This window comes from Callionymus lyra, chromosome 6 (genome assembly GCF_982586985.1).
Source record: "Callionymus lyra chromosome 6, fCalLyr1.hap1.1, whole genome shotgun sequence".
In the NCBI taxonomy this organism is placed as follows: domain Eukaryota; kingdom Metazoa; phylum Chordata; class Actinopteri; order Syngnathiformes; family Callionymidae; genus Callionymus; species Callionymus lyra.
In genome coordinates, this window is record NC_141823.1 from 31,413,846 (window position 1) to 31,441,079 (window position 27,234).

The 27,234-nt window shown below is 40.1% G+C and overlaps 2 protein-coding genes across 3 annotated transcripts in view; both read right to left on the reverse strand.

Annotated features, from left to right (window-relative positions):
- Nucleotides 1-27,234, reverse strand: part of kat6b (K(lysine) acetyltransferase 6B) — a 173,238-nt gene that overhangs the window by 96,859 nt on the left and 49,145 nt on the right. The gene's annotated exons all lie outside the window — the stretch shown is intronic.
- Nucleotides 1-27,234, reverse strand: part of LOC148078785 (adenosine kinase-like) — a 143,572-nt gene that overhangs the window by 53,003 nt on the left and 63,335 nt on the right. For both annotated transcript variants that reach the window (XM_087792751.1, XM_087792750.1), the window contains one exon: nucleotides 23,372-23,480. In XM_087792751.1, the coding sequence (XP_087648877.1) occupies nucleotides 23,372-23,480 (109 nt within the window). The remainder of the gene's footprint in view (nucleotides 1-23,371; nucleotides 23,481-27,234) is intronic.

Sequence of the window (27,234 nt, forward strand, 5' to 3'; positions counted from 1 at the left end):
AATATAAAACTAAAAGATGACAATTGACACATGTAAATCATGTTGTAAAGACTCTAGTCATTTTAAATCCAAAGAAATTGAATTGAAATCCAAACTCATTTGGCTACAGTATAGTTCAGCATAACTAAAACCCTTCTCCTGCAGCCAGACTGTCACAATAGCAGTGTTAAGTCAAAGGATACAGATGTGGAAGGCATATAAATGATCAACAAACGCTGCTATGAGGTGATTAAACAATGCTTGACTCCACTCAAAACCCCCCAAAAAGCCCAGTTAATTTCCTCTGTGTCAGAGCAGCTGAACGAGTATACATTACTTAACACACACCCTCCATCTGAGCTGAGCCGCAACATGAAAAATTAGCGCTGGAGAGAAAAATAAACGAATAAGGCCGGTGTGAGGAGCTGGGGGTGGAAGGTTGCCTTCTAATTGCTGCAGGGAAGAGAAACCATGTTAGAGTAAACAAAGTCTGATCGATGTTAGGGATTATATCAGAAAGAGCTGTTGGCCTTTGGCCAAGACGAGCAAACACACTGGTCTCTGTCTCTGCTGCAGATGGAAAAAATAACTGAGGCAAGAAGCCGGCAAGTTAAAAGCATTATATTTCACATAGAGGGGGAGCAGATCCAGCAGATATGTCGTGTAGCCAACTGTATCACATCTTGGCTATTTGTATCAGACAGAAATGCCAGTAGATAAGAGAGCAGTGTTGGGAGTTTGATTGAAGGTTGTTCCGGCCGGGGGCTTAGCTGGAGGTCAGATCAACTCCCGCGGCACCAGCGTGCTGTGTGTGAAACTTCTCCATCACCACACGCACCAGTTCAACGCTCTGTTAGCTGGTCACAGCCTGGAGGAAATGTGTTCCGTACACCCCTGCCTTCCATGTGCCAATTGCAATTCACATAAGCCACTTAAGGAAATCTGCAAGGAGAAGGAAGGAGGAAGAAGACTGAGAGCGGCTTACAATTTATTGGAGCCGTTTAAACACGAAGGCTCCACATCAGGCCAGGCTTCTCCTTTCACAGCGACTTGTAAATGACTTCAGTTCAGTGCCTTTAAAGCCTCATAAAAGGTATTAAGCCTAGAAATAACTGTGAATTAATCCAATCTAAGATGGTTTTCTACTGGTTATAACAAACTAGATGTAGTTATTAATTATTTGCAAGTTCAATGATCCTTTACTAGATAAGGCTGTTCTTCAAAACCTCACCATAAGATTTCAACATGGTGATTTACAGTGGTATATATGGGGCGTTCTCTATCTGGATGCACTCTTTCTCTTACACCAGTTTCACTGATGTGGCTGTCCGCGTACCGTTTTATCAAACAAACTCCCAATTTGTTTGTGTGAGCAGATTGAGTCATGTATCTGTTTATTGCATTACATCCAGCATGTTTGTGTGTCTTGATGCTCACAGGCTGCCCGTGGATAAATACCTCGACAGTGATCGTTAATTTCATTGGCTGAAAAAAAAACATATGTAAATAAGTGTTTCCAGTGAGCAATGACGTCGTCTTACGTCACATTCATGACTAAGCAAGTTGACTCCTTATGTACACAACTGACCAGCCAGACATCACGTCCCCATCGCTCAAAAAAAGGCAGAGGCTGTCTTTAGTGTACGTTCTGCGCATGTGGGCATAACATAATAAACATAACATAACAGCACCTCTGTAGCCTTCCTTGATTTTCTTGTGACCATGTAACTTGTTCCGTAAGGCAATGAATCTAACCTAGTTATGTGTTTAGTATGTGTGCAGTCTGGGATTATCGCTGTTACCAGTGACAAATATTCACAACGACAACGTTTATATCCTTATAGAATCATCTTTTCTAATATTTCATAACACTAAGGGAAAATAGGAAATGGGTAAGCAGCCAAGCACTGTCTCTGCAGGGGTTGAGAATCAGCATTCTTTGCCAGTTTTCAAGTGTCTAAGGAAAGAGTTTGCTTCATATTTTCAATGTGAAAACCAGTATGACTGTTGGACTTCAGGACTTATGTTTGTTTGTCTACTTCATAAAGGTTCTGGGAACAGCTTAAACAGCATTGTGTGCCTGGAACAGGTCCATGGTCCCTCATCCATTCTACCTCATCAGCCTAAGCCTGTCTCTCCCTACACTGCAGCAGCAGGTCCTCTCCAAACTCAGCAGGGTACTTACGCTTCTCCAGGCCTGTGAAGATTTCCAAGATCCAAGAGCTTTCACAAAATACGTTTGCAAAAAAACAATTCTATCATGTTGGCCTTAGTTAAACCTTGCCACGGCATCTTTTATCAACAGAGAATTGACCTAATGCTTCTTTGAACACTGGGGGACTATGACAGAACAATAATAACAATCATTTTCGGTCTATTATGAACTGAGATGTCATATTAAAAACTAAACAAAGTAGTTGGAGGCTCTGAGCTGAAGGTATTTCCAAGGAAGATTAAATTATTTGGTGTGAGTCTCAAATAATCACAGATTTTGATCATCAGTCATATAAAAAAAATAGAAAATTGACCCTTTTTACAATGAATTTTCTGCTCATTTTATTGCCTGTTACAACTAATCATTGCAGGAGTAGCTAACGTTTAAATTAAAAATATATATATTTTGGCTCATGAGATTGATTACAAAATGTATCACTTTGAATGCTTTGTCACCTATCGTGTTCTAGCATCCATAAATATTAAAAGAAAAGGAGTTTCAATTTATCCTTGCACCAGGCGGGAGAGAACTAGATTTTTTTCTCTTTATACAGTGGTGTCCTTGATATGCATAATTTAGTTTTCTTGATAATAATCAAAACCACTTGAGTTATTACATCGATAGCCTAAATATTTGTTTATACACATGACACACACTTATTTGAAGAATATTTTTCCATGATGTATATTCCACCCAATATATTTATTAAATGTAATCTTTGCTAACTTAATAAAACCAAAATCACTCATACTGTATGTCCTTGATATATTAAATATGGATCCACTGTCTTAATTTATCAGTCAAGTCTTGATTCTTCATTGAATATAGGAAAAATAACGGAACATTACCTTCTTTTTTTAACAAACTGATTTGGGTTAAATAGACCAGAATGGTGTTTACTCTCGCACATATAACAGGAATGTGAATTAAATATGTTGAGAAGCAGGTGGTGACTCAGGGATAGGACTGATTCCATTTGCTAATCCCTAAAGAAAATGAGTTGAGATTGATGAAAGCGCACATACACTGCACACAAAGCCTTGGGAGTCTGTGAAAGCTGTTACCATGGTGGTATCCCATTAGAATAACAAACATTTCCCCCTGGATGTTTAACATCTCTTCCCAGTGAGCAAAGCCTCCCCCCCCTTAAATCCCCTTACTCTCTCCTTTTCGCTCAAGCACCTGCCTTCACATTTTCCACTCCTGAAATTCCACCAGGCGGCTGGAAAAAATATCAGGAATGAAATATGAAATGGCGTTACGAGAGAACTTGAGTGCCAAAAAAGTACCGTTTCCTTTATTTTCTTTTTTGAAACTTTCCACGGGAATACGAGGAAACTTAAAAAGAAAGTAGCATAACATTTCCCCTTGATTCTTCGACTCCTACCCCTTTTTTTGAGCAGGCAGTGAATTTCCTGGAGTGATAAAGGCTTAGCCAGTGTAATCCTCGAAGGACCCTTCCTTGGCATGCCAGAAATCACAAAACCTTTTTCTTTTGGTAGAAACACAGTTGAAGACAGAGACAGGAATAAGAAGAAGAGGAAGAAGGCACGTCACTGCCAGCATGTTGTTTGAATGCAAATAAGTGTGGAAACTAGCAGCCGGACTCGTCTCAGCTGGAGACCAGCAAAGGAATATTGATATGACAAAGCCAGGGGCTTCCCTGACTCGTACAGCAGGGGTCCCTCAGGCTCTAATTGGCCTCACACGAAGAAGGCGGAGGCATCCATAAATGTTTCACACAGATTGATTCATTATCAGCTTGCTTGACAGGTTGGGGTAGAGGAGGGGGGGATCCTAAAAGTGGACCATTCCATACCAATGGAGTGTAAGTAACTGTCGGAAGGAAGGGAATATATCATTCTGACCTTTCACTTCACACATCGAAATGAGAACTAGAAACATGACTTGCACAGAGCACGACTACAAATCTTGCATTCCCAAATACTGAAGTAGAAAGAAAGTGCAAGATAAGTAACTGAGTATGTTCAAACATGATCATTTTACCAAAGAATCTTCTCTTTGGGTACATGTTGTGCTTTGATGTAATATATTCCATGGTAGAAGTCAACATTGAGAAGAAAAAAGTCCTTTTAAAAAAAAAAAAAGTAGACATTCAAGGCTTAAACAGTGTCTTAAGCATTGTGTTTGCAATGCTATACGTATTATTCACAATATACCAGTGTTATTATCATTATAATAATAACATAGCTGACATAGGGGCAACATAGCTCAGATGGTAGAGTGGTTGCCTGCAGTCCAAAAGGTTGCAGGTTCAATCCCACTTCCAGACAAGCTTGTGTCGTTGTGTCCCTGAGCAAGACACTTTACCCTGATTGCTCCTGATAGTGAACTTGGCGCAAGTGTGCAGCCTACTCCCATCAGTGTGTGTGAATGGCTGAATTTCCCCTCGCGGGACTAATAAGGGATTCTAAAAAAAAAAAAAAAAAAATATTAACGTCACCAACCAGACTTGTGGAGGACAAAGTGCAAAAGGTCAATTTACAGGACTCATTCTGCCTGAAGAATATTGACTGTAAAGCTGCCACTTGCCTTTTTTTGTAATGTTCTCAACAAATGCACATTATAGGTAATCAATATAGGAGGTAAATCACACTCAGCTAGATACAGTTAGTAGTTATTTGCTTTGGATGGCTGGCAATTGCCAGATAAATGGGAACATACAGGTGGAGGGAAAGAGAGGAAGTGAAAACAGGCTGATCTGTGATATAGAGCAATGGACAATGATTGGCAGAAGTAAAGAGGAAAGTGCAGAAAGGGTGCAGAAAAAGAAGAAACTGTCAATGATGATCCTTGACAGAATAGTAGCAACGCGAGTGAAAAGGAAGCTTTACATGTCAGATATGTGAGACCTGCCATGATGTATTATAGCTCAGCCTAAACAACAGAATAAGTTGTTGCTTAACCAACCAGTTTGGCGTATTGAGCTATCGACGATATTTCAAGGCTTTGTACACTAAAAAAATGTATCTAATACATAGATAAATGTAACATTAAGTTAACAAATTCTTCATACGGGAAATGAGTGGCTTGGCGAAGGTCTGCAGTCTCTTCAGTGCTATTTATTGTTGTGAAAAGTTGGGTTTAACAAAACACGACACACACCCAGAAGGGCATAATACCAAATAGTAAGACATGTATTTAAAACTCTGACTTTATCAAAAGCAATGACAAATATTTATCCAACAGCAAATTAAAATAAATGTGTTCGTCAGTTTTATCCGGTTAAACTACAGACAATATATCATGTTTTATTTTAGTAGGAGTCGTTTTACTTAATTATATAAAGTAAAACAATAACAATAATACTCATTTTATCTAGCACCCTCCATATTCAAAAAAATGGAAACATGCTTTCCATAAAAAAATTAAAAACAAACATGGACTAAATGACCCGATAGAGTAAAACCAGATATATTCCCTGAAGAAATCAAAAGGGCAGAGAAGAATAAGATTATATTGATTTCAGGCTTGACTTTGGAACAGCCAATAGAGACCTTCCCAATATCCAAGACTGAAAGCTTTCATAGGTGGTTAACAAGTCTGATCTGTAGCTCCAAGTAATCCAGGGCGAGATTTAAACTAATGTGTTGATTTAATTGTGTCTTAAGTGGATCTTGAACCTCTATTGTCAGTATGTGTCAGGTTGTTAAAAATGTGCTTAAGCCACACTCACTGAAAAGGTATTGCTTGTGTGGAGATTAACCTAAACCACACCCACTCTGCTGTGATTGGGCAATTGGTCAGGATTTTTCACCACACTATTGTGTGGTCAGGCAAACTACACATTATGACAACTCAAATTCCTGGTAAAGTATTCACACGTCATTAGGGTAAACAGGAGGGGGCTCAGGACACGGCCCTTAAGGAGTTCTAGTTCTGTAAGATGTAGCATGAGGAGATGTTGTGGTCCTAAAGTCAGGAATCCAGCACCCAGTTGAGGAGGAAGGCATTCAAGTCAAGTGTTTATAGTTTCTGCAGCAGTGTGTTCGGGATGATGGTGTTAAAAGCAGATGTGAAGTTCATAAAGAGTAGGCAGATAGCTTTATTCCCCAGATGGGATGGAGTTGTGTGAATCTCTTAGAGATGGCATCAGTGGAGGTGTTCTGCTGGCATGTATACCGATGACTTTCAACATTGACAGATTGTTGACATCATCGATGTGGGCCATGATCGTTTAAGGGCCACAGGATGATTGCCATTGAGCCCTCTCACTGTGCAGCTCTTGGAAACAGGGATGATGATAAAGGACTTCATTCAGGCTGGAACCGCTGCTCAGGACAGGAAGAAGTTAAAGATTTCTGTACGAACCTCAGACAGCACACTCCTCCAGCAACATCTCAGGGGTGTTGTCAGGCCCAGAAGTTGTGTTGTTTGTCTTGTCTATTGTTTTTTCCCATAGCAATCAATGTTCATGATAAGAGAAAATGTGGCCTTAACCATTAATGTTTATCACTGAAGTACTTGATAAATGCCCAGGATAGATTTATATTTAGTATAAATAAATATTACATAAAAATGATGTGAGCATTTGTTTGATGTTTTGCAAGTGTGAGATACTTTTTGTAAATGCTGTGCATTTGCAGTGAAAGTGTTTCTCCGTTTATATGATCATCCGCATATACCGGGGGTTGCCAAGATTTTAAAGAAGGGGGCAAATTTGTTTTGATAAAGACGAGTTGGGTTAAATGAGTTTTGAAGTAAATGAAAGAGTTATCTCATTCAAAAACGAAAAAGATAAATTGTCTGTATCTTCTACAGTTGAGAACAAACAGGAAAACCATTTTCAAGATTTAGTAATAAGCAGAAATAAAATAAAATAAAGGAAATATGCTTAAGGGCTGCAAATGGCCCCGAGGGGCCACGTTGGTCATGCCTGCCATAGAGCATAAACATCTGACTTGTTCTTTTGAGTAACATTAAAAATCACAGTGCATGCTGAAGCAGCATTTAACCAGTGCCAGAAAAAAAGTGAACTAGAGTAGTTGTCCGTCATTCAAAGGTTTCTTGTTGAACCTCATCCAGCACTGGACCCTTAAAATATTCTGTCCATACAACTGTTATTGAAACTTTCAATTGTAGCTACATGAGTGCCTTCATTTTGTATTAAAATATTCAATGGTTATTGAAGTTTCCTTTCGGACAACATTATATGACCCTGACGTGATTAAACTTTCATTTTAGCCAGAAGATAAATGGACTTAAATTATTCACTATCTTAAAAAAATGGATCTGTGGTGTAAAAAGAGCAGGCGTCACAGGCAAACTGAAGATCACTGGCAGCCATTTAAGACCCGTGAGAAAGGCAGTTGAGAAGCTCAGGCTCACGCTGGGTGGCTGGTTACATGTGGCTGACACATTGGCATCTTCAAAGATGAGTGCAGACAAACTCAATATGTGCAAGTATGTCAGGGCAGCATGTGGAAACCAGCCTTTCCTCTGAAGGCTGTTTCTCCTTCCCCCCCTCGTCTCCAGGACGAGTATGTGAGGCTGCTTTATCTGTCGGGTTTCGACACTGCGTTGACGCAAGTTTCTTGGATGGAATCCACAGTTTATTTGTACCATGCAATGTTGTCTCTTTGTGCAACAGGCTCGGGAAAGCGAGGCAGGAAAGTCTAAATCAGGAGGCTGTTCCCAGCACCAAATATGACAGGAGCAGTGCTGCACATTATTTCAGCTCCTGGGACTCATTCACTTAGTGTCTCTTCCAATGAGCGTGAACAATGCAATGTGAGCATTGTGTGGTGAGCAGGAGGCTCTTCTCATGAATTGAAGCTAAATTGCAAGAGAGGCCTGTGGAAATTAGACATGATGGCTTCATTAATGTCTGAATTGATCACTTTTATTCAACGATCTTTTGAGGATACTCGCACGTCATCAGTCCGATTATTCCTTTCAAACTGAATTATTGTGCTTTATATTAAAATCAGAAACGTTTTTGGGCTACAATGACTTGGGACCTTTAACATGTAGTGCCGTCACAGGATACATCAATAAAGCACAAACTTCTGTCGGAAATTCAAAAACCAAGTAGTTTTTATTCTCTCTCCTGGAGACGTGTGAGTCGTCTATATAGGTCGTCTGGTTGAAAAGCAACAGTATTGTCTCTTCTATGCGGCTGCTACATAATTAATATGTGCACCGACATGACATGGATATGATATGACAAGAGTATCAGGATCCAGAGTTAGACCGAGAGCAGAGCAGATGGTTTTTTTATGAAGTGTGAAGCTCCCCAGCCAAAGAACGAGACATGATGTTTCACTTTCCGACCGAAAACGGACGAATAAACAATATATCTCCGTTACACAACTGTGCTCATATTAATGCGCCTATGTTCTTGATAACCTGACTTTTGACCTGCAACTGTCCCCCTGGATCACTCCGTCATGATTATATTATATGAATACATCAATGGCACAAATGATTTACATTTTGTTCAAAGCTGCTTAACAGAATTGAAAACAGCATTTACGTTAGATTCACTTGACAAGTCCAGGAAGGGGTCTCATCATATTGCAAGATATTAACCCTTGTGTTATCTCAGCGTCAAGGTGACAAAATTTAAATACTTGCTTATATTTCAGTTTCAGGTTAAATTTTGCAAACAATTTTATTTCCTTTTCACACTCCTGACATTCTAATTTTGACAGGATAATAACAATAACAAGTTTGAAAAAAAAAACAAGCATCGCTAACGCAAGTCATTTTCACGCACAACAATCAGAAAAATGGTCTGTGAAATCCTGGAGGCTGTGATGAGAGTCTGATTGCTTCTGTGGTGTTGTTGCAGCTCAGGGAATGATTGATTTGTGTGAACGCAGTGTTCCTGTATCTCTTACCATCTCCTTGGATGGGAAGCCTATAAATAACCCTAAATTGTAGTTGTGTGTAATAAAAACCTCTTGCAGGTGTGGAGAAGAATTCATTTTGTTGTGGAGTTGGACAGAGATGCTGAGCTCTCCCACTGAGAGTGGAGCCTAACAGGGACTATTCCTCCTCATTCAGAGCCATTACCACCCCACTGTCAGTGTCAGTCTGTCCCCTCACACATCATCGTGCCCTGAGCCGCCCTGCAGTCCGGCTCAAAACTCACAACTAAATCAAATTCTACGCACAAACGGCCGAGACCGAGCGGTATCGAGTGGATCTAATCTAATCTGTCCATCTCCTGTGTCCTCACACGCACACACGAGCGCGAGTCTGTTGCAGTACGAACATCAGCCGTGACATTGTGACCACTTAATATCCCACACAGCCTTTAATGTGATATGAAGCCACTTTGTGATTCCCTTTTCAAATTCAAACTCAATTCTTAATTTGCAAGCGATTTAATCTGAATGCAACTTTTTTGTGAGACATTTATAAGGCCATATAAAGCATTTCCACACGAGCAAATGGACATTTGAATTTGCCTAAACTTTATACAATGACACACATTGCATCACATTAAAGAGATAAATGGGCTATAATGAGGGCTAAACCATTTGAAATAGCATTTTAGTCACTTAGACTAAATTAAATGAGTTAACTAGAAATGGTGTTTTTCTTCAATGTGGCCATTCGTGCATGAATTCAAGTGAAGAAGCAAACCAATAATAAAACTGTTTAATTTAAATTGGAATGTTTGTTTAATATGAAAATTAATTACCACATACACTTCAGGAGATGCAGATCGATATAAATACATTTTCCAGACATCCTTAAAGTTTTTTTTTATATATATTGAAGCTCATCAGACTCCCCTTTTGACACCCATTTGTATGTGACTGAGTAAATCGTTTGTACTGCACAAATATATCTGTCTGTTGGTAAAACATCTCAAAAAGTGATTAACATTGTGTGAGATTAACACATATTGGCTCACCATTCAATAGCCTAAACAGTCTGTCAATTCCAATTGGTTGATGTAAATTTTAATGTTCTACTGAAGTACATTCCAGAGCTAATTGATTATTATTATTATTTTTTTTTTAATAGAACAGAGTGTAAAGCAATATAGTAAAATGTGTTAAATGGAATCATTCAAGATCTTATGTATAACCTTGTAAGAATTTCCTTTCAAATGATCTTTTATGCTTAAAAACATCCTAAATACATCAATCTTCATGAAATAATTCTAATTTTTACAACTTGCTACTTTGGCCTAAGAAGCAAGTGAGCTTGAAGTCAAGCTATGAGATCAAGGCCTAAGACTCTGTGCCAGATATCACAGTCCATTAAATGGAGTCCTGGCTCAACAGGTCGAGGGTTGTTGACACCGTGTGGTGGAACAAGAAGCAGCGATGCAAATGAGAAATTAGATTGGCTTCGAATAATTGGGCTTTTATCAGCTCATTAAAGAAGCTGAGAAACTGGGCTGTGCCATTAAAAGTGTGAGAGTAGAGAGCACTTAGCAGATATCAACACAAGGACTTCTGGGGAGAGGGATCCGAGCGGCAGTGATTGATAAGGTTACTATCCTGTCATCTAAAAAACACACACACAGGGAGAGAAGCCATTTAGCAGACGGCGCACAGTAGATGTTCTCAGGTGGCGCTGATGGCCACTTGCCTGCCCCTGGGTGTTGTAATGCCCCGCACAAAATGGCACATCCTATTAAATATTTGACAGATTTATTGTCGCGGTTGTTTAACCTCTTCATAATCAAATCATGTTAGCGGGTTCAAGGAGACTCTCCCGGTGTATTACAATCATTTGTGCTTGATTTAAATTCCCCCTGTGCGACAGAGGTCCAGTCACCCCACGCAGGTGAGGCTGCTAAGCAAACATAACACCAGTCACAGTCAAAAGTGCCGCCAGCTACAAGCATGTATTACACTGCCATTACCTAGTAACTGTATATTCAAATCAGAAGGTATGTGAGGTAGGGGCGACTTACAATTAACACATTAGGCAAATTATGAGAAAGGTAATGTAAATTAAAAGCAAATAAAAGGCTAAATTTGACATTAGTATTTTAATAATACTAATGGAAAATAATATTTAAATAATTAAGAACACAAGTAACCTTAAACATGTTCAAAGATGAATAGTATAACTAAGCTTAAATCTTTAATATCACTACTATTACAGACTGAATCAACAACAGACAGATTTTGATTTAAATATGTAACAATTGAATTAAAAAATATACTGTTATTATATTTAAGAGTCATTAGTTAAATAATGAATCATAGTTACAATTAGCCATTTGATAAATAAATCCAAAGTATAAGATAAATAATGAACGGATTAATAGAAGGTTGTGGGCTGAACATGGACATTTACCAAACTTTATGAGTCAAACTATCTTGTTTTTATCTCTGTGTTTGTCCTCCTTCATCAAATATTACCATCACAGTCCTTCAACAAGTTTACTCAATTCAGAAAAAATCTCTATAATTGTTAACCTCGCCATGAAAAGGATGAAGCCTTGAACTCTGGCATAGTTATGTGTCATCAACATGGAACATGAATCGGATTTTAAGGATACCAACCGGTGAGCCACATAAATTACTTGAATGTACACAAATAAAATAGAATAAAAATAGAAGTTCTCAAAGGGAGTTAACCAACCAAGGTTATTATCAATAATTTCACTGACTCACTGAGTGTCCGACCATGTCATCCTACATGGAAACGGTCCAATCAGTAAAAAGACTGGAGTTGCAGGTCTTTACTGATGATACAGTCACATCGCAGCAGCAACACCTTGACCAGATCAATAAAGTTGAGTGCAAATATCAGTTCTCCGGGTGCATGACATGCATTGATGCACTATTACTTCCGCTTACTCTTTTCAATGTCATCATTAGCTTCTGCCGAGTCAAACCCGCTCAATAAAGGGCATTATTTCTGAAGGGCTGAGCGCTGCATTAATCCCTTTACGTTGCTTTCAGCAGCATCAACTCTCCTCCAGCTAATATTCGTCTGAGAGGTGTCAAAAGGGAGATGGCGTATCCTGAAAGTATTAGTCATCTTTAATGGCTATCTGCCCTGGACCTGCACTCTTATTAGCGGTAGGAACAGGATGTGCTTTTTAAAGCATCTTTAAAGAAAGCGATCGTTTTAAGCGAAGCTTTCTGAACTCGCAAGATAAGCACGAAAATGACAGGGAAAAATAAAGAAGATGTCAGAAGAAGAGAAGAAAAATAGCTTCTATGCATGTACTTTAAAGTCTGACACCTAGAACACACAGTTTATCAATTATACATGAGGGCAAAATTCATCTCATGTTGGCAGCTTGTTTGGTTCTGGCTCAAGCCCTCTCACTGGTGAAATGTGTCTGGAAGCCCCCTCCCCGTCCCTCCTGTCGCCTTTCTTCCATCCCCTCGCAACCTGTCCTTAAATCAATGCCTTTTTAAGGCCTGAATTTATTCTTCCTGTAACAAATCTGTCTTGGCAAATGATGTCACATAAGCGAGGAGAACGACAGCCTGATGTGGATGCGGGGAACATCAACCTTGCTCTGGCAGCCTCCTCCCAAGGTGAGTAATCACGGTGCAGAGTGTGGATGCAAGCCAGCGTCCAAACAAACCCGGAGTCTGTTGCTCAAGATAAACAAACCAATTAAGGAGAAGGCTTGCTATTTCTCAGTTGGTGGGATATTTGCTCGATGGAAAATAATCAATTCAGTCTTTCTCTTCTGGAGGCTGAAATGTGCAGTAGAAAATGTAGACACACAACAATTATTCATTAGGAATATAAATAATGAGCCTAAAGTACATACTTGTGGTGTAATTAATCCATGAAGGCTCAGTAAAGAGAGGCGAGCACTGGGGGAGAGATTCATCATCACTTCATGCCCCTTGCTCACAGGGATACATGCCCTTCTTGTGTGGATGAGTCAGCTTACATCTTTTGACAATTGTGAGCCGAGGGCTTTGTCAAAAGGAACCACATTCATTGTTTTGATTGGCCTCCCTCTTGTTCCGTGGTAACACAACATGATTTCAAATGGGATTGCAACACTGCATCTGATATATTTAAGCACTCAAATATGGAACATCAAAAAGGATGATGTCTGCTTTTTATTTACAAGGGACGATTATTTAGCACTTGGAAGCACTCCATGGCCTCTGCAGCACAAAGACGAGTGTGATTGGTCGAGTCCCGGACTAAGTGTGCGTGACATTCAAGTCGGCCAATGAAGAAGGGCATGCTTGTCAAAATAGCTCTCGCCACCTCATAACAATGCAGCTACGAGTCGTTTTCCAGATGGATCGGATGTGCAGCTGCTCTGGCTTCCTCTTCACTGTGCCCCCCTCAAGGCCTGGGCACCACGCGCCTGGCTGGCACAGGACTCAGAATTGCAAAAGGGGAAAAAGGGATAAAAAGTGGCGCAGGATGACAACAGCACACATGAAAAATGAATCACAGTCGACTTGTTAGCATGGCGGGGACCGAGTGAGAGAGGAGGAGACAGAAAGAGGATGAGGGGAGAAGAACTGGGTTAAGAGATTTAACATGCTGCTGAAAATCTGACACTTGCCAGAGGTCCAAATGTTCTGATGGAGGAACGGCGGCACTGACGGCTAAGTCTCTATAAAGCCTCCAAAGCTGCTTACAATATACACTTGAGAGACAATAGATAAGGTCAGAGAACTCTTGCAAATCTCAACTCTGGTTGGCTCTGAAAACAATCTTGTATTCTTACAGGAATGTGGGTTCTGACATTTGGTCAAAACAAGCAACAATGTGCCTGGAAATATTCCATTACAATGATTTGAAACATGCAACATATCCATCACTGACATTTCAACAGCAGAATGACATCCACTGTCATAAATAAAGCTGTTAAATACTCAACGACAAATGATTATTTTAATGACTCCTCCTTTATTAATATCAATAAACCCTGCACACACACCAAGAACCGGCTCCTTAAGAAATGCCAATAACATTAACATAATTTGCACATGAGAGATAGTTTGAGAAAAAAACGACTGCTGTTATAAATGTCAGTTTTTTCTGTATAATTAAGAGTTAAATAGTTAAAAACAACTCATCAAATAATTAAAAGTGCACCTTGCTACACCTCCCAACACCACTTCTCTCGGGGAATAAGTAGCGATGATCTGATCAGGAATTCTAACAAAGGGTCAGGATATGGTGATTACTTGCATAAAGTAAACAGAGGTGACTATATATTTTCTAATGAAATTGATTCAAGATTTGTCAGAGTTTCATTAAAAATTACATTATAAAAAAGGGTGTAGTTGGAGTCCAGGCAAGACCACAGGGCTGCCAGGGAAGTGCCGCTGGCAGCAGGAAGGAGCAAAGGTTGATGTGCTGGTAAAAATTCCACAAGCCCTTTTCGCTCCTGCAACATTTGCAACTGATACTACAGAGAAGAAAGACTGAGAGTCCACCAAGGAGGCAGTTTGAATATGTTCCTCTGAAGATGGCTTAGAGGCAGAGGGTCCACAACCTTCGATCCGAATAGGAAAATCTCTAAAGCTTTGATCTACTGTCATGAAATGGCACAGGACAAGCTGGTTCATGTCAAATAACTATACAGACACCGGCTTCCAGAAATTACTTTCTCCAGTGTGTTGAGAAAGTCGCCATGATCTGGAAGCAGGTGCAGACAGCAAAGCAGATCTGCATGTAGGTCCATTCTTCACGGACACAGAGTCTAAGTTAATAACATTTGCTACCCTACACTACAGAAACTAGTAGTTGCATTTAGGTACCAAAGTGGGGAAACTGGTCTGTGAAAAAGACGTCAGAAAGGGCATTTTCATATCTTATTCAAGGAGCTTCTTGCCAGAATTATTTTAGGATAAACATGGCCTGGGTGAATGTCCACATAGAAGCAGTGGCAACCTACTTTGAAAACCTTCTGCTACACAGCAGACAATACCTCACCTGGTTTGTCCCAGCTGGACTCATACAGCAGCTGCTTCATCCACAGATTAATGTCACAACCCAGAGCTCAGAATAATCCTTTTTGGTTCCCCCCTCACAGGACGAGGAAATGAACGACCAACTCTCTATGACAACAAACATTACTAGAACAACTAGGTCGTACAGGTTAGTAACGTACAATATTAGAAGGATATGTCAGAAAGTGACTATAGTTTTGGTCCAGGTTCTTGTCAACTGATATACTCTTGCAACTAACTCCTGGCTGGTCTGCCGGCTCGTACCATCAAGCATCTGAAGCTCCCTATAGATGCAGCTGCTCATCTGGTCTTCCACCAGCCCAAACATTCCCATAAGACACCATTCATTTGCTTCCAGTGACAACTGAGATCATATAGAATCTGTTTTAAGATTTTGTTATTGGTGTATCGGGCCATGAAAGGGAAAGCTTAAAAAGGTAAACCCTAGAAATCCTTTTTGTATTTTTTAGCTGACTTGAGGTTGTAACTTTTTTGATTGTTGGCTGTATACGACGTATAGAAGGGTTTTTTCTTTTCTTTAGATCTTCCGGCTGTCATTGAAAACCTTAAACCCGACATTACGCTGTAATCTAATCGAACCTGAACAGAATCTATTCAAGAGTCCCTGAATACGACTTGCAATAAAACCATAGAATTTTTGGAATTTAAATTAAGAGGTGACACAACAAGCCTTAAGTAATATAATAACAAAACTTCTTTATATAGGCCAAACCAGCCTAGTAGAGATACTGGCTTTTTTTATCGACCGTAAACATTAAAAAGAAACAGAACCAAACAGAATAAAATCAAACATTACATCTGCAGGGAAAGGAACTGTATCAGTTTATAGAAAGCGGACCTCAGCGCTGTGGCTGGTTCCAGTGCCTAATCCAGAAATATTTATTCAGTGGAGGCTTTATGCTCCACTGTGATAATATAACTGCCTCTGACACTTAACTCTACTCACTATCTTTGCCCAGGAGACACACTATCCTAAAGCGTCTGCAGCTCCATCATGTGAATCTTAATCAGATACTTAGCCAGTAGAGCAGGTTTCCACTCTCCCTAGTGAGAGTATCAACACATGGCCATCAGGCGCAATTCACTGCCGCAAAGTGGCTATTTATTTTCTGCTCGCTATTACTCCACAAATAATTACTCAGTCTATTCAATTAAACAGTGAAACTAAACACAAACTTTCCAGCTCAGGACTAAGACTACAAGGTGTCGTGAATCAAAAAACACACTCACCGGGGTGTTCTGACGGAGCCGCCGAGGGGGATGTGGGGTGCAAGGTTATGGAATGTAGAAATGTTATTATGCCTGAACTCTTTCATGCCCACATACACCAAAGAAGAGGCAAACAGGCTCGCTGCAAGTGGAGCAGAAGCGTAAAGTAATCTGAGGTGAAAGGACTCCATGTTTTCCCCACTGAAATGGAAAAACTGTTTTCACAATCTAATATGGTTGTACAAGGAGAAAGTCATTGCATGCTGATACAATAACACACACTACACCCTGGAGGATTGCCAATGTCCAGAAAAAATCCCTGGAAGAGAAAACTACACAATAGTTTTTCTACTTGATTTTGTTTTACAATAAAAAACAGCCAAAGTTGTTGAAACATGGTCATGCTTTTACCTTATTTATATAATATAACGGTACAATTACAGGTGTTAATACCCTCACTTCATCGAAGAATATCCTCTCATCATGTAAATGGCCTTCTTGTGCATCTCCTTTTCATTTATTTTGTTTAAATGTCATTTAACTTGGTTAAAAAAATGAATAAACAATTCAATTAAATAAAGATTAAAAAAAATGTTTACACAGTGCGTATATACACAGTGTATGTGTATACTATATATATATTTGTATATACAAACTGTGGTTAAATTGAATCTTTTTTAACGTCCTTTTTTCCCCCCTTCTGTTGTCTCTGGGTCAAGGTGAATGACCACCTTGACCGAACACAAGGCATACCTCAAATACATTTGTTTTAGAGACAACACCAGGGTTGAATCTATTTTGTATTATATTTACTGTACAATTCAATAATTAGCAGCCATGAAGATACATGTTTCCCACTTAAAGAACTAATCATTAAACCCAATTACGACATATCTTCTCAATAAATCGAATTAATTATGTTTGGCGAATAGATCTTGTCGAGTCACTTGAAGACTGTCATGCTCACTTAGCAGCAGGATAATTTGTGGTGAAATCAGATTACAAATCCGTGCGAACATTCTGTTGACTCTCACCGTTTTTTGCCTGTTTTCGGGGGTTTATCCCAATTACAAGTGCTCCGCCCATACATGGCTGTGAGGCGGTGGAGCTGGCATCTCCTCCCCCAGACCAGGCCGGCCCATACATCCCACTGGCAAGGGACGCCCCGCTGAGAGCCAATCACAAAGACGGCACTCCTGACAGCTCATTACCACTCAATTAGGCAGGTGCACCTCCGCACACTGCCTCCTGACAAACGCACGCCTCCCAGATGCATGTTTAACATTCTGGAGAATTATATAGTGACAGCAAACACTAAACACCTTGCCCTTATCACTTGATTGCCTCACGATTGAAATCCTATAATTGGTCCAGGCCAGCGGGAGGAAAAAAAAGAGCCAGCAAATATGATGCAGTTGGTTTGTAATTGAACAATTATCAATTCATTTTCATAACACACTTGCTGGCAATTACTAAATACCACCTGATTAAATGCTATGCAAAGTGACATTGTTTCATTCTTAGAGACTCCCGTGTCAGCCTGAATACACATGAGAATTTCCAGGCAGATGATCCCCAGATTTCACTGCTGACACAAGGGTTTCTGACAGGACTGGACTTGGCACCTCTTGTTTATCCTCCTCTCAAAGTGCAGATCGCACCAGCAGAGGAAAGTGACACCGACGGAGGTCGACGCTGTGCTATAGCACCAGCAGGCACAGAGCATGCAGAGAAGAAAACACCAGCACGACAACAAAAAAAGTCGCTCCCTTGAGAATAGACTCTAATCAAGATGAAATGATTTACAAATCTATTTAATAAGCCTTGCCAGAAGTCAAACTTGGCATGAAAATGCGGCGGGATTAAATTTCATTTGCAACCAAGACTGTAACTGATCGCCGGCAGACAAAGGGGGAGCCGGCGTGCCAGCCCCCCACCCCCCCCCCACCTTCTCAACGTCCGCATTTTGAATGGTGATCCCACGCATGTGGAAGGACAGGACTAGGATGGAGTGGTTCAATATGAGAGTGAGGGGGACAGGATGGTTGAGGGGGACAGAAGTGAAGGACAGGATGAGGACGGAGAGCTGGACAAAGGCACCTCAGTGCTGATCAGCCCACCAGCTCGCTGATGAGGTGTCAGCCGTCTGAGATTTTGGAAAAAACGCTCTCTTTGCTTTTTTGGCCGCAATTGCAGAGGTTGGTGAGGCGGGGAAACAATGTCTGTGCCACTGTGGAGCGGCTCCTGGTGCCAGTGCTGCTCTTTCCCTGCTTCTGCCCTCCCCTTCGCCTCTGTTCGTGCACATTATGCCACAGTGACTGAAGCTGAACTCAGCTGTCCCCCGCAGTGAGGGCAATAATACGACTGCCAATTAAAGCTGTGTGCCGGGGTGTGCAGTGAGAGCCGCCTCGGTGCTGCATGATTTGGGAGGGAATGGAGGGCCAGCTGTTTTTTTTCTTCGGGGTGTGGTTAGCCTGTAGTAGGCTAACAGGGGCCAAAGCTTTCGGGGTAAACAAACAGCTTGCACAGCTCGACACACTTTGGCCAAACCTTGCAGCGAGGCCTTCGGTAGCAGGACCGCTCGGCTGGCAGTCGGCTACCTATTGGTTTTTGCCGTTTGGCGTCGTTCTCTTAAATACACAAACTTCTCATTCATCTTAGTCATGGTTTTTGCAAAGACTTGAAAACAGGGCAAGCTGTTTTACTGGGTCTTCCCAAACAAAGGTTTCCCTGTCAGGAGTCTCCAGAATCGTGGCAGACACAGATTTAATTGCAAAATTAGGCAAAAAACTATCCACAATAGTTGTTTTTATTAAGGAAAGGGATATGGCAAATTGGAAATCAAAAAATGAAATAAATATAATAAGAAACAAACAATTCATGTTGTTGAGTAATGTTTTATTTTCTGTATAAATGGGTATTTATTTAACTTCTCTTACCGAAGCAGGTCGATTCTTGACTATATAGCGTTAAATATTACTCACCTATTTTCTCATTTAATTATATTAAAGCCATTAAAGGGAAACTAATTTGTCTGACACTCGAGCATCGAGATTCGTCAGCCCGTGTCATTAATCCTAGCAGTGTCCACCTCCAAAGGGACTCATTGTATAAACAAAGGGGTTCATGATTACAGGTGGCTGGAGGAGGAGCTAAGACCACCATTAGGTCATAATGGGCTTCACTCTCATAACCTCTCGTTTGCTGTGATTTTTTCATAAAGTAATAACTTTAAACTATCGTCATGAGAGGGACTTACTGCATCTTGGATAAAAAGTGTACATGCTTTGCAATGACTTTGTTATTATAAGCATTGATTTTAGCCCAATCACATCCTGTCTGAAATTATTTTTTACCAGATGCAAAAAATACATACAGCATTACAAATCTAAACAGCTTTCATATTACAAGTGTAAGACTTATCACTTTAGAATTATCTTTAAAGTCAAACCCAGTTTACACGGTATGTTTTGGACGCTCTACTTCTTGGATGCATTTTCATTATGTTTTTTAATTTTTTGAGGCATTATTGTTGTTCAATATTGTTGTTAATTATATGTGTAACATTCCAACTTGTGATGTTACTTGGTATGTTGGTTATTTACAAGCAAATGTAATTAAAACTTCTTTAGAAATGTGCTCAAGTATTTTCTGAGCGTTGAGAAAAATAAATGTTCTCCACAGTCGCAAGTTTAAAAGCGCTTGATCAGCACCAGAGTTGTACTTGGACTTATCTGAAGTTGCAGCGCTCCATTGGCACTTTAGGTGTAAGTCATTTTACAGTCATCTGCTGGATTGATGGTGGGCTGCCCTCAGCTAAATGCAAGTAATCACAGAAAATCACATGATCACATGTAGAGCAGGCTCACGTCTCAGTGGCTGAGTCTTGTGTACCAGCCCAGTTGGCAAAGACGAGCGCCTCCTCCTACTACCCTTGGGTTATTTCTGACCATCTGTGCCCAGTCATTAACAGGCCTTTTGCAGTCAATTGTCTTGCTCATTTCTCCCCCCTTCATTAGCGAGACCGGCTCTGTACATTAACCACCGGATGAACCAGGATCTTCATCCACCATATCGATGGCGAACAACGCTAGAGAGGACGTTTTATTAGCGCCGGAGCCAGAGGTTAATTCAAAGAAGCATCATGGAGGCTGCATCAAGCAGAGGAGATCAAATTACAGGGCAAAGCAGGAAGAAAACACACAGAGGCAGTGCACGGTCTTGATCCAAACACAGTGTGTGTGAAGCAGCAAGTTTGTGTGTGAGAGAGACTGAAGGATGAGAGAGGGAGGGGAAAAAAAAAAGCAGAAAGAAGAAGCTGGTGTTCATCGAGGGCCAAAGAGGGGGGATGGGGATGCTAGGGAAGTAACAGAGAAAGAAGCGAGGGGGGCTAACTGGGCCAGTGTGTTCACATACACCTCTCCAATTAGAGTCACTCATCTCTCGTTCATATTATCCTCCTGTTTACAATCATGGTGAGCACATGTAAATAAAAGCGATGGTATTCTACAGCATAAATATTTAAGCACCATTTCCCTGAAAAGCATTTCCACCATTCCTTCCCTCTGCCTTTGTTATTGCTCTTTGTGCAACGATTTGCCTAAGGACCCAGATTTCCTAGCAACAGCCTGCCACCAGCATTTGGCAGCAGTTCAACATTCTCTCTCTCTCTCTCTTTCTTTGTGAGAAATGGCAGCGCTGCTCTGCGTCTGCCACCAGTCCTGCTGCTGCTGCTGCTGCTGCTGGACGAGACCGGCTCCAGGAACTCCTGTTTTCATCCAATCACACCGAGTCCACGCCGACAACTTAAAGGACTCTGCCAGGAATCATCAATCGCCTCTTTAACACTCGCACGGCCACAAATATTGCTTTATGAGAAAAGCAGACGCACACTAGTAACACGCCTGCGATGATAAAATGTACAGATTAGAGCGTTCATGCCGCTTTAATAACAATCCACAGAAGCACATTGAGACACAGTGCAGGAGAGTTGCTTCACTTCACTGGCTGAGGAAGAGAGAATATACACAAACATGCTGTAAATCGGGTAAATATCCACGAGTGCTCTCAACAAGGTTAATGGAGAGAGCAGGCTGCGGCGATCGGTGGTGTCGACACACTGCACTGAATTAAGGGAGAATGGCATTGAGGCCGACTGGGGACCAAACATGAGTGTGAATGGGATTCGAATAAAGAAGATGATCCTTCTGTTTGGATAAAGAGACCCGAGAGGGACACAACAGGACATTTGAGATTCAGAGCACAGACCAACACCCATTTGTGGCCTTTCTATCCTCTCAAGAATTCAATGGAAGCTTTTCCCTACAGTATGTGGAAGACACTCGGAAACAACAACAAAAAACAACAACGGCCAATTTGTTGAGGATGTGTCTTGTTTGCCAATGTGGGTCACAAAGATTAAAAACAAAACAATAAATGCACTTAGAAAATATGTACCTCTGATCTGCTTTCTGGTACAAAATCTCTAAATTTAGGAAAATGTTGTAACAACACGATCTGGAGCTTATAATCCATGCGTTTGTGTCTTCTCGTTTAGACTATTGTAACAGTTTATTTTCGTGTTTAGACAAGAAGGAGCTGTCTCGCCTGCAGTTAATACAGAACTCTGCAGCCACCCGCTCTTGTAGAAGAACTCACATTTCCCCGATTATTAAATCTGTTCACTGGCTGTCAGTTTCTTTCAGGATCTATTAAAAAATTCTGGTTCTTACTTTTAGATCTATTCACAGTCAGGCTCCTCCTTACGTCAGTGATCTGATCCAGCCTTACACCCCAGCTCAGGTTCTGAGGTCTTTGGATGACAATCTAATGATGGTTCCTCGCACATGCTTTTGGACGAGAGGAGAGAAATCCTTCCAGGCCGTTGCTCCCAAACTTTGGAACGATCTTCCTCTCCCTCCGTGTTTGATGGATCTACTGACTCCTTCAAGAAACATCTTAAGATATTCTTATTTGTGCAGGCTTTTCCTTGATTTTCTGGAACTCCTGTGTTTGTCTCTATGTTATCTTTGCCTTTTAAAGCATGTATTTTAGTTGTATATTGTTTTTGATTGTTAAAGCTCTTTGTGACCCTGGTCTAGAAAGGCACTCTACAAATAACCTTTACTTACTTACTAACTTACTTACTTACTTACATATTTACTGCTCAGTCCTGCTATACGGTGGCCTTTTTAACTTTCATTTTAGGAATTGACCTTTTTACCACAAACACATACCAAATAAAAAACAGGCTGGAAAAGAAAACAGATGGAACTAAAAGGCTAATGTGATGGGACATTTTGAATGTTTAAAAATGTATATTTATTGATAATAAAAAAAACGCTGTTACTACTTAACATTTGAAAACTTGACACGGAAACGTCTGGTTCAACACTAAATTAAATAAAGTTTCTTATTAACAAAGTAACTTTTGGACAGCAAAGGATGCACAAATTAGTTTATCATGAATGTAAAAAAAACGGTTGCATTAAGATGAAAGATGAGTACAGAGTTATTTCAAAGCTATTATCTCAACCTCACTTCACAGAAAATCCTGATCTGCCAGATTCAAATATAATCCAAACAGTGAAACATGAGCCTCCTTCTCCAGAAGCTGCATTATGTCCAATGCATTATGTGTGTGTGTGTGTGTGTGTGTGTGTGTGTGTGTGTAATCACACATCTGTCCGCCTCAATCTGTGTGTTTTGTCTACATGGCGTGTAGGAGGGGGCAGAGCAGAATGAACTTGCATAATCAATTTTCACACTTTGGCAGCACCTGTTGCCTCCTCTTTACATTCACAGCATTGAATGAGGCATTACATGCAGAACAATTTCACACTGAGCCGCAGCTTTACGCACAAAGGCGACGGAGAATTGAGTTGTATTGTCTCAATAGGTAATGTGGCTCATTTCACTCGACAAAGGATGAATACAGACTTTGACAATGCAGAATAGTGTGTGGAGGAAATTCCTGAATAAAGCTTCTTAACATTGTGTTGTCTTCTGTCAATAGAGTTGGGAATCAGCGGCTCTGTGTAGGGATGGTTTCACTTACCGCTATATAATAGACCCCGGCTTTCTTCACCAGCTCCCAGTTGCTGTCCAAGTCCAGGTGTTTCTCCTTTTTGTAGCGGTTTGCCGCTGCCAGGTTAGCAACCAGGGACCTGCCGAGACAGTGCCCATAAATCTTTAGCTGTGCTTATCATCCATCTTAATTTGATCTTAAAAACATTGGAAAAAATACATACACACACAACACAACTCAAACTTTTCTTTATTCTCTAAAGTACACACAACGTATTTTTAGCTGGCAGAGAAATAGAGTAATTTAACAATTAAAAAAACGTACACTTTTATTTTTTTTATTGCAACTCGTGACGCAATAGTTGTATTCTTGCAATGGTTGTATTCAACAAAATTGAGTATACGTACTCGGTTTACAACACCACTTGAAGATATGTAAATAATTGCCATCAAAAGATAAAAAATAAATTGAAAGGTTAATTAATTATTAGCTGTAATGATTTGATCTGTTTTATTAATGTCAAATAAAAATACGTAGAAAAGATATTTTAATTTAAATGATTCATCATGTCAGTTAAAGATTTATATATAAGAGAAACATGTCTTTAATAAATCATTTATTTGGTTGAAGAAACATGAACAGATGCAGTTCTAGTCATTTACACTCTGCTTTAATTGAGCCTGTGTGTGTTGCTGCAACCTTGTATAAATCATTCAAATATAAACATAAAGCATCACGTCTATATAAACTGATGCACAAAATGAGTATTTTAACATTAACTTGACCACTCAATGTCTTCTTCAGGGTGTGACAGACTTTTTCACCCCAAAAACTCACTAAAAAGCACTAGACGAACAACACACAGAACTGATTTTAAAGAATGTTGTAAAGAATTAACGTGGTTCAAGGTTACCCAGTGCTCCAAAACAAATGTGTTTGCGGTATCCCTTGTGTTATCTCAGCAAAACAAGGGATACCACAAACACATTTGTTTTGCAGCCAAAGAGAGGGTCAACCCAAAATGCAGCCATGTTCTGCTCATGTTGACTAGGGGGAGGGACTTTTTTATTATTATTTTCAGAGTAACTCTTACCCTTTTAGAGGCAAAAATAAACCTATTTTAATGAAGTGACTAGAGCTCAGTGGTCGTGGTCTTCGTCCAAATGAACAAATACCTCTGGGGTGCTTGTTGCACACATATAGCTGTTCTATACATTTATTATCAGTGTTAAGTAATCAACTATTCAAAGTCAAAACCATTCAAATTTATTAATTTGGAAATCCTAATTGTTTTATTGACACTTGAAAGCAGCAAAAAGGTAAAATACACAGATACCTCTGAAGGCAGTACTCCTCTTGGGAGTAGTTCTCAGAATAAAATGAGGAAAAGTAATAAATAAAATGAGGAATAATAAATCTGAGTTTGTTATTAAAAGAAAAAGTTCAGCCAAATGCCGACAAAAAGGGAGAACCAATTGGACTTGATGGGGGCGGGGGGGTACTATGGGTTTTTGGCAGGGGGTCTCTGGAAAGCTAAACAGGTGGCACTGTCTTAACACGACTCATTAGCTTGTCCTCACGTGAAGCCTCTTTATGGGAAGCATCAGCCATCATCACTGCTGAGTAGAAACTGTTTGGTGGCTGTTTGACAGCAGGCACAGCAGCTGAGAGACGTAAACGTTCACACTACTTACGGTGCCCTACATCGGTCAGGTCATGACAGGCAGGATGTTGGCCCGACACCAAATGTAGGAAGAGATTTCGTCACTGAGATGGCTTTTCCAGATGAAGCACAGAAATAAGGTTCCAACTAATGCATAAAATGATGATATTTATCGTGGTTTAAAAATATCATCAGATTCGCTCTTGAAAAAACAACAAAGGGTTGAAGAAAAACAGCGGTATAAAAAAATGATTTTGGGCAAACATTTAACAAATGCCTTCTGAGGAAATAAAAGAAGAGGAATCAGTATCTTTGTTATCTAGTTGTGTTACTGCCATTTTTTTTCCCATTAATGATAAAATATGTTTACATTTCTTATTATAAAATGGAAATCTGGGGCTTATGGACAAATGTGACCTCCTATATATCCATCCATTTTACCTTTTCTACTGCTTTTTTTTTTTTTTTTAATGTCCTGTGGCAGTTGCATGATCAGAAATAGGTTTTAATATGTGCTGCCATTAGTATCATCAGACATTTTTGGATTGACACAAATATCGGACCAATGAGAAAAGAGACAATAAGAGATCTGTATAATGTATCAGATGTGTACAGTAACTGTCAACCCCTGAACATTTTAAAACAATGAAAGTACACATGATTTATTCAAAAATTGTACATTTGAGTTAAAGATAAAAAAGAGAAATACAATGTTTTTGTTTTGTTTTTCTTTAACTTGCATAAGAATAACAAAAAAGAAACTTAATTTGACATTTTCTTAGCCGCTACGATTACTTTAACTTTAAATCAATTTTTACATTAGTATGTAATTACACATCACAAATAAAGTAAGATACCATCAATTTTAAGCTTGCTCAATATTTAACTGCACTAAGCTACAGCTGCTCAAAGGAAGTAAGTACAAATAACAGCAATTCAATGGAAAATGTGAATGAAATGAAATGAAATAAAATTAATTAATTATCAAGAAAAGTAAAGAATTACCTGAAATAACTTCAGAAACAAATAAGCTTACAAGCCACAACTCATCAAGTTATGAAAAAAATGTTTAAAAATACTACTCAAGGTTATTGTTGGACTCAGCATAAAAAGAACAAAGAAAGGCTCTGTTGCATAAGTGGAAATGATCAACAGTAGAAATAAACAGAAATGTTCATTGCCTTTGTTATTTGAAACTACTGTTAAATTGGTTCAGAATAATTGTGTTGCATTTTCATAAAGGACATTTTGATCACAATTAATCATTGCACCAGTGCAGAAATATTGTCTAAAACGTTATGGTTTCACCCCTACACTTGGTGAGTACTGCAGCTTCAAAGCTTTGAGTCCAGTTTCAAACAAGTTTTTGTTTGTTTAACACACTTACCCTTCTGTGTGGAGTTTATTTCTTCTACCAAAATTGATAAATGAGATTAAAAGGAACCCTGCTTTGAATCATAGTGTAAAAAAAATAGTAAACTGGCACTATTCGACACCTTTGAAGGTGTTATACTCCTTTTAGTTCAAGGAGTCTGTGAGTTGATCGGAGCCGAACACATGGACATCAACTGTTGAGGACACACCGGCTCTCAATCCTTCAAAGCTGTCACCTTTCCAATCTGGTCCTGCAGGCGACCTTTCCTCCGGCCTTCTGAGCCCTCTGTTAAACACCTGTAAGAAATATTACAGCGCCAGCCTCCCTGAACACACCAGCTGACCTTTTCAAGTGTCACTGCTCACATCAAACAAGCCCACCAAGACCATTCTGCAGGGCAGACCCGGGGGCAAACTGCATCCAGCCACCGAGTGACTGACAACTCTGCCGGTGGCAGGTGAAGGGCTGCAGAGGGTGTTTAGAGAAGCTTATTGATCCGAACCTGCTTCATCATGAACTGTGGACGACGCTGGGACACCTGTGTGTGTGAGAGGTTATTGACCTCTGCTGTATCAGTCACGCCGATGATAGCACCACAGTGAGACGTCCGGGGCCACATGATGCTGACAGGTGAGAGCTGAGGAAGCCTTGTCATCTCCCTCACTACTGTCAGACTATAGATAGATGACGACCCACAGGTGTGCCAGAAACCCAGCAGAGTCGTAGAGAAACACTCATTTTTACTTCTGATGTGTGAGTCCAGCTATAGTTCCCTGTGATGACACCGACCCAGAGGAATCGACTGTGTCGAGAACAACAAAAAAAAAAGGATAGATTTGACTGGTGTTGCCTCGG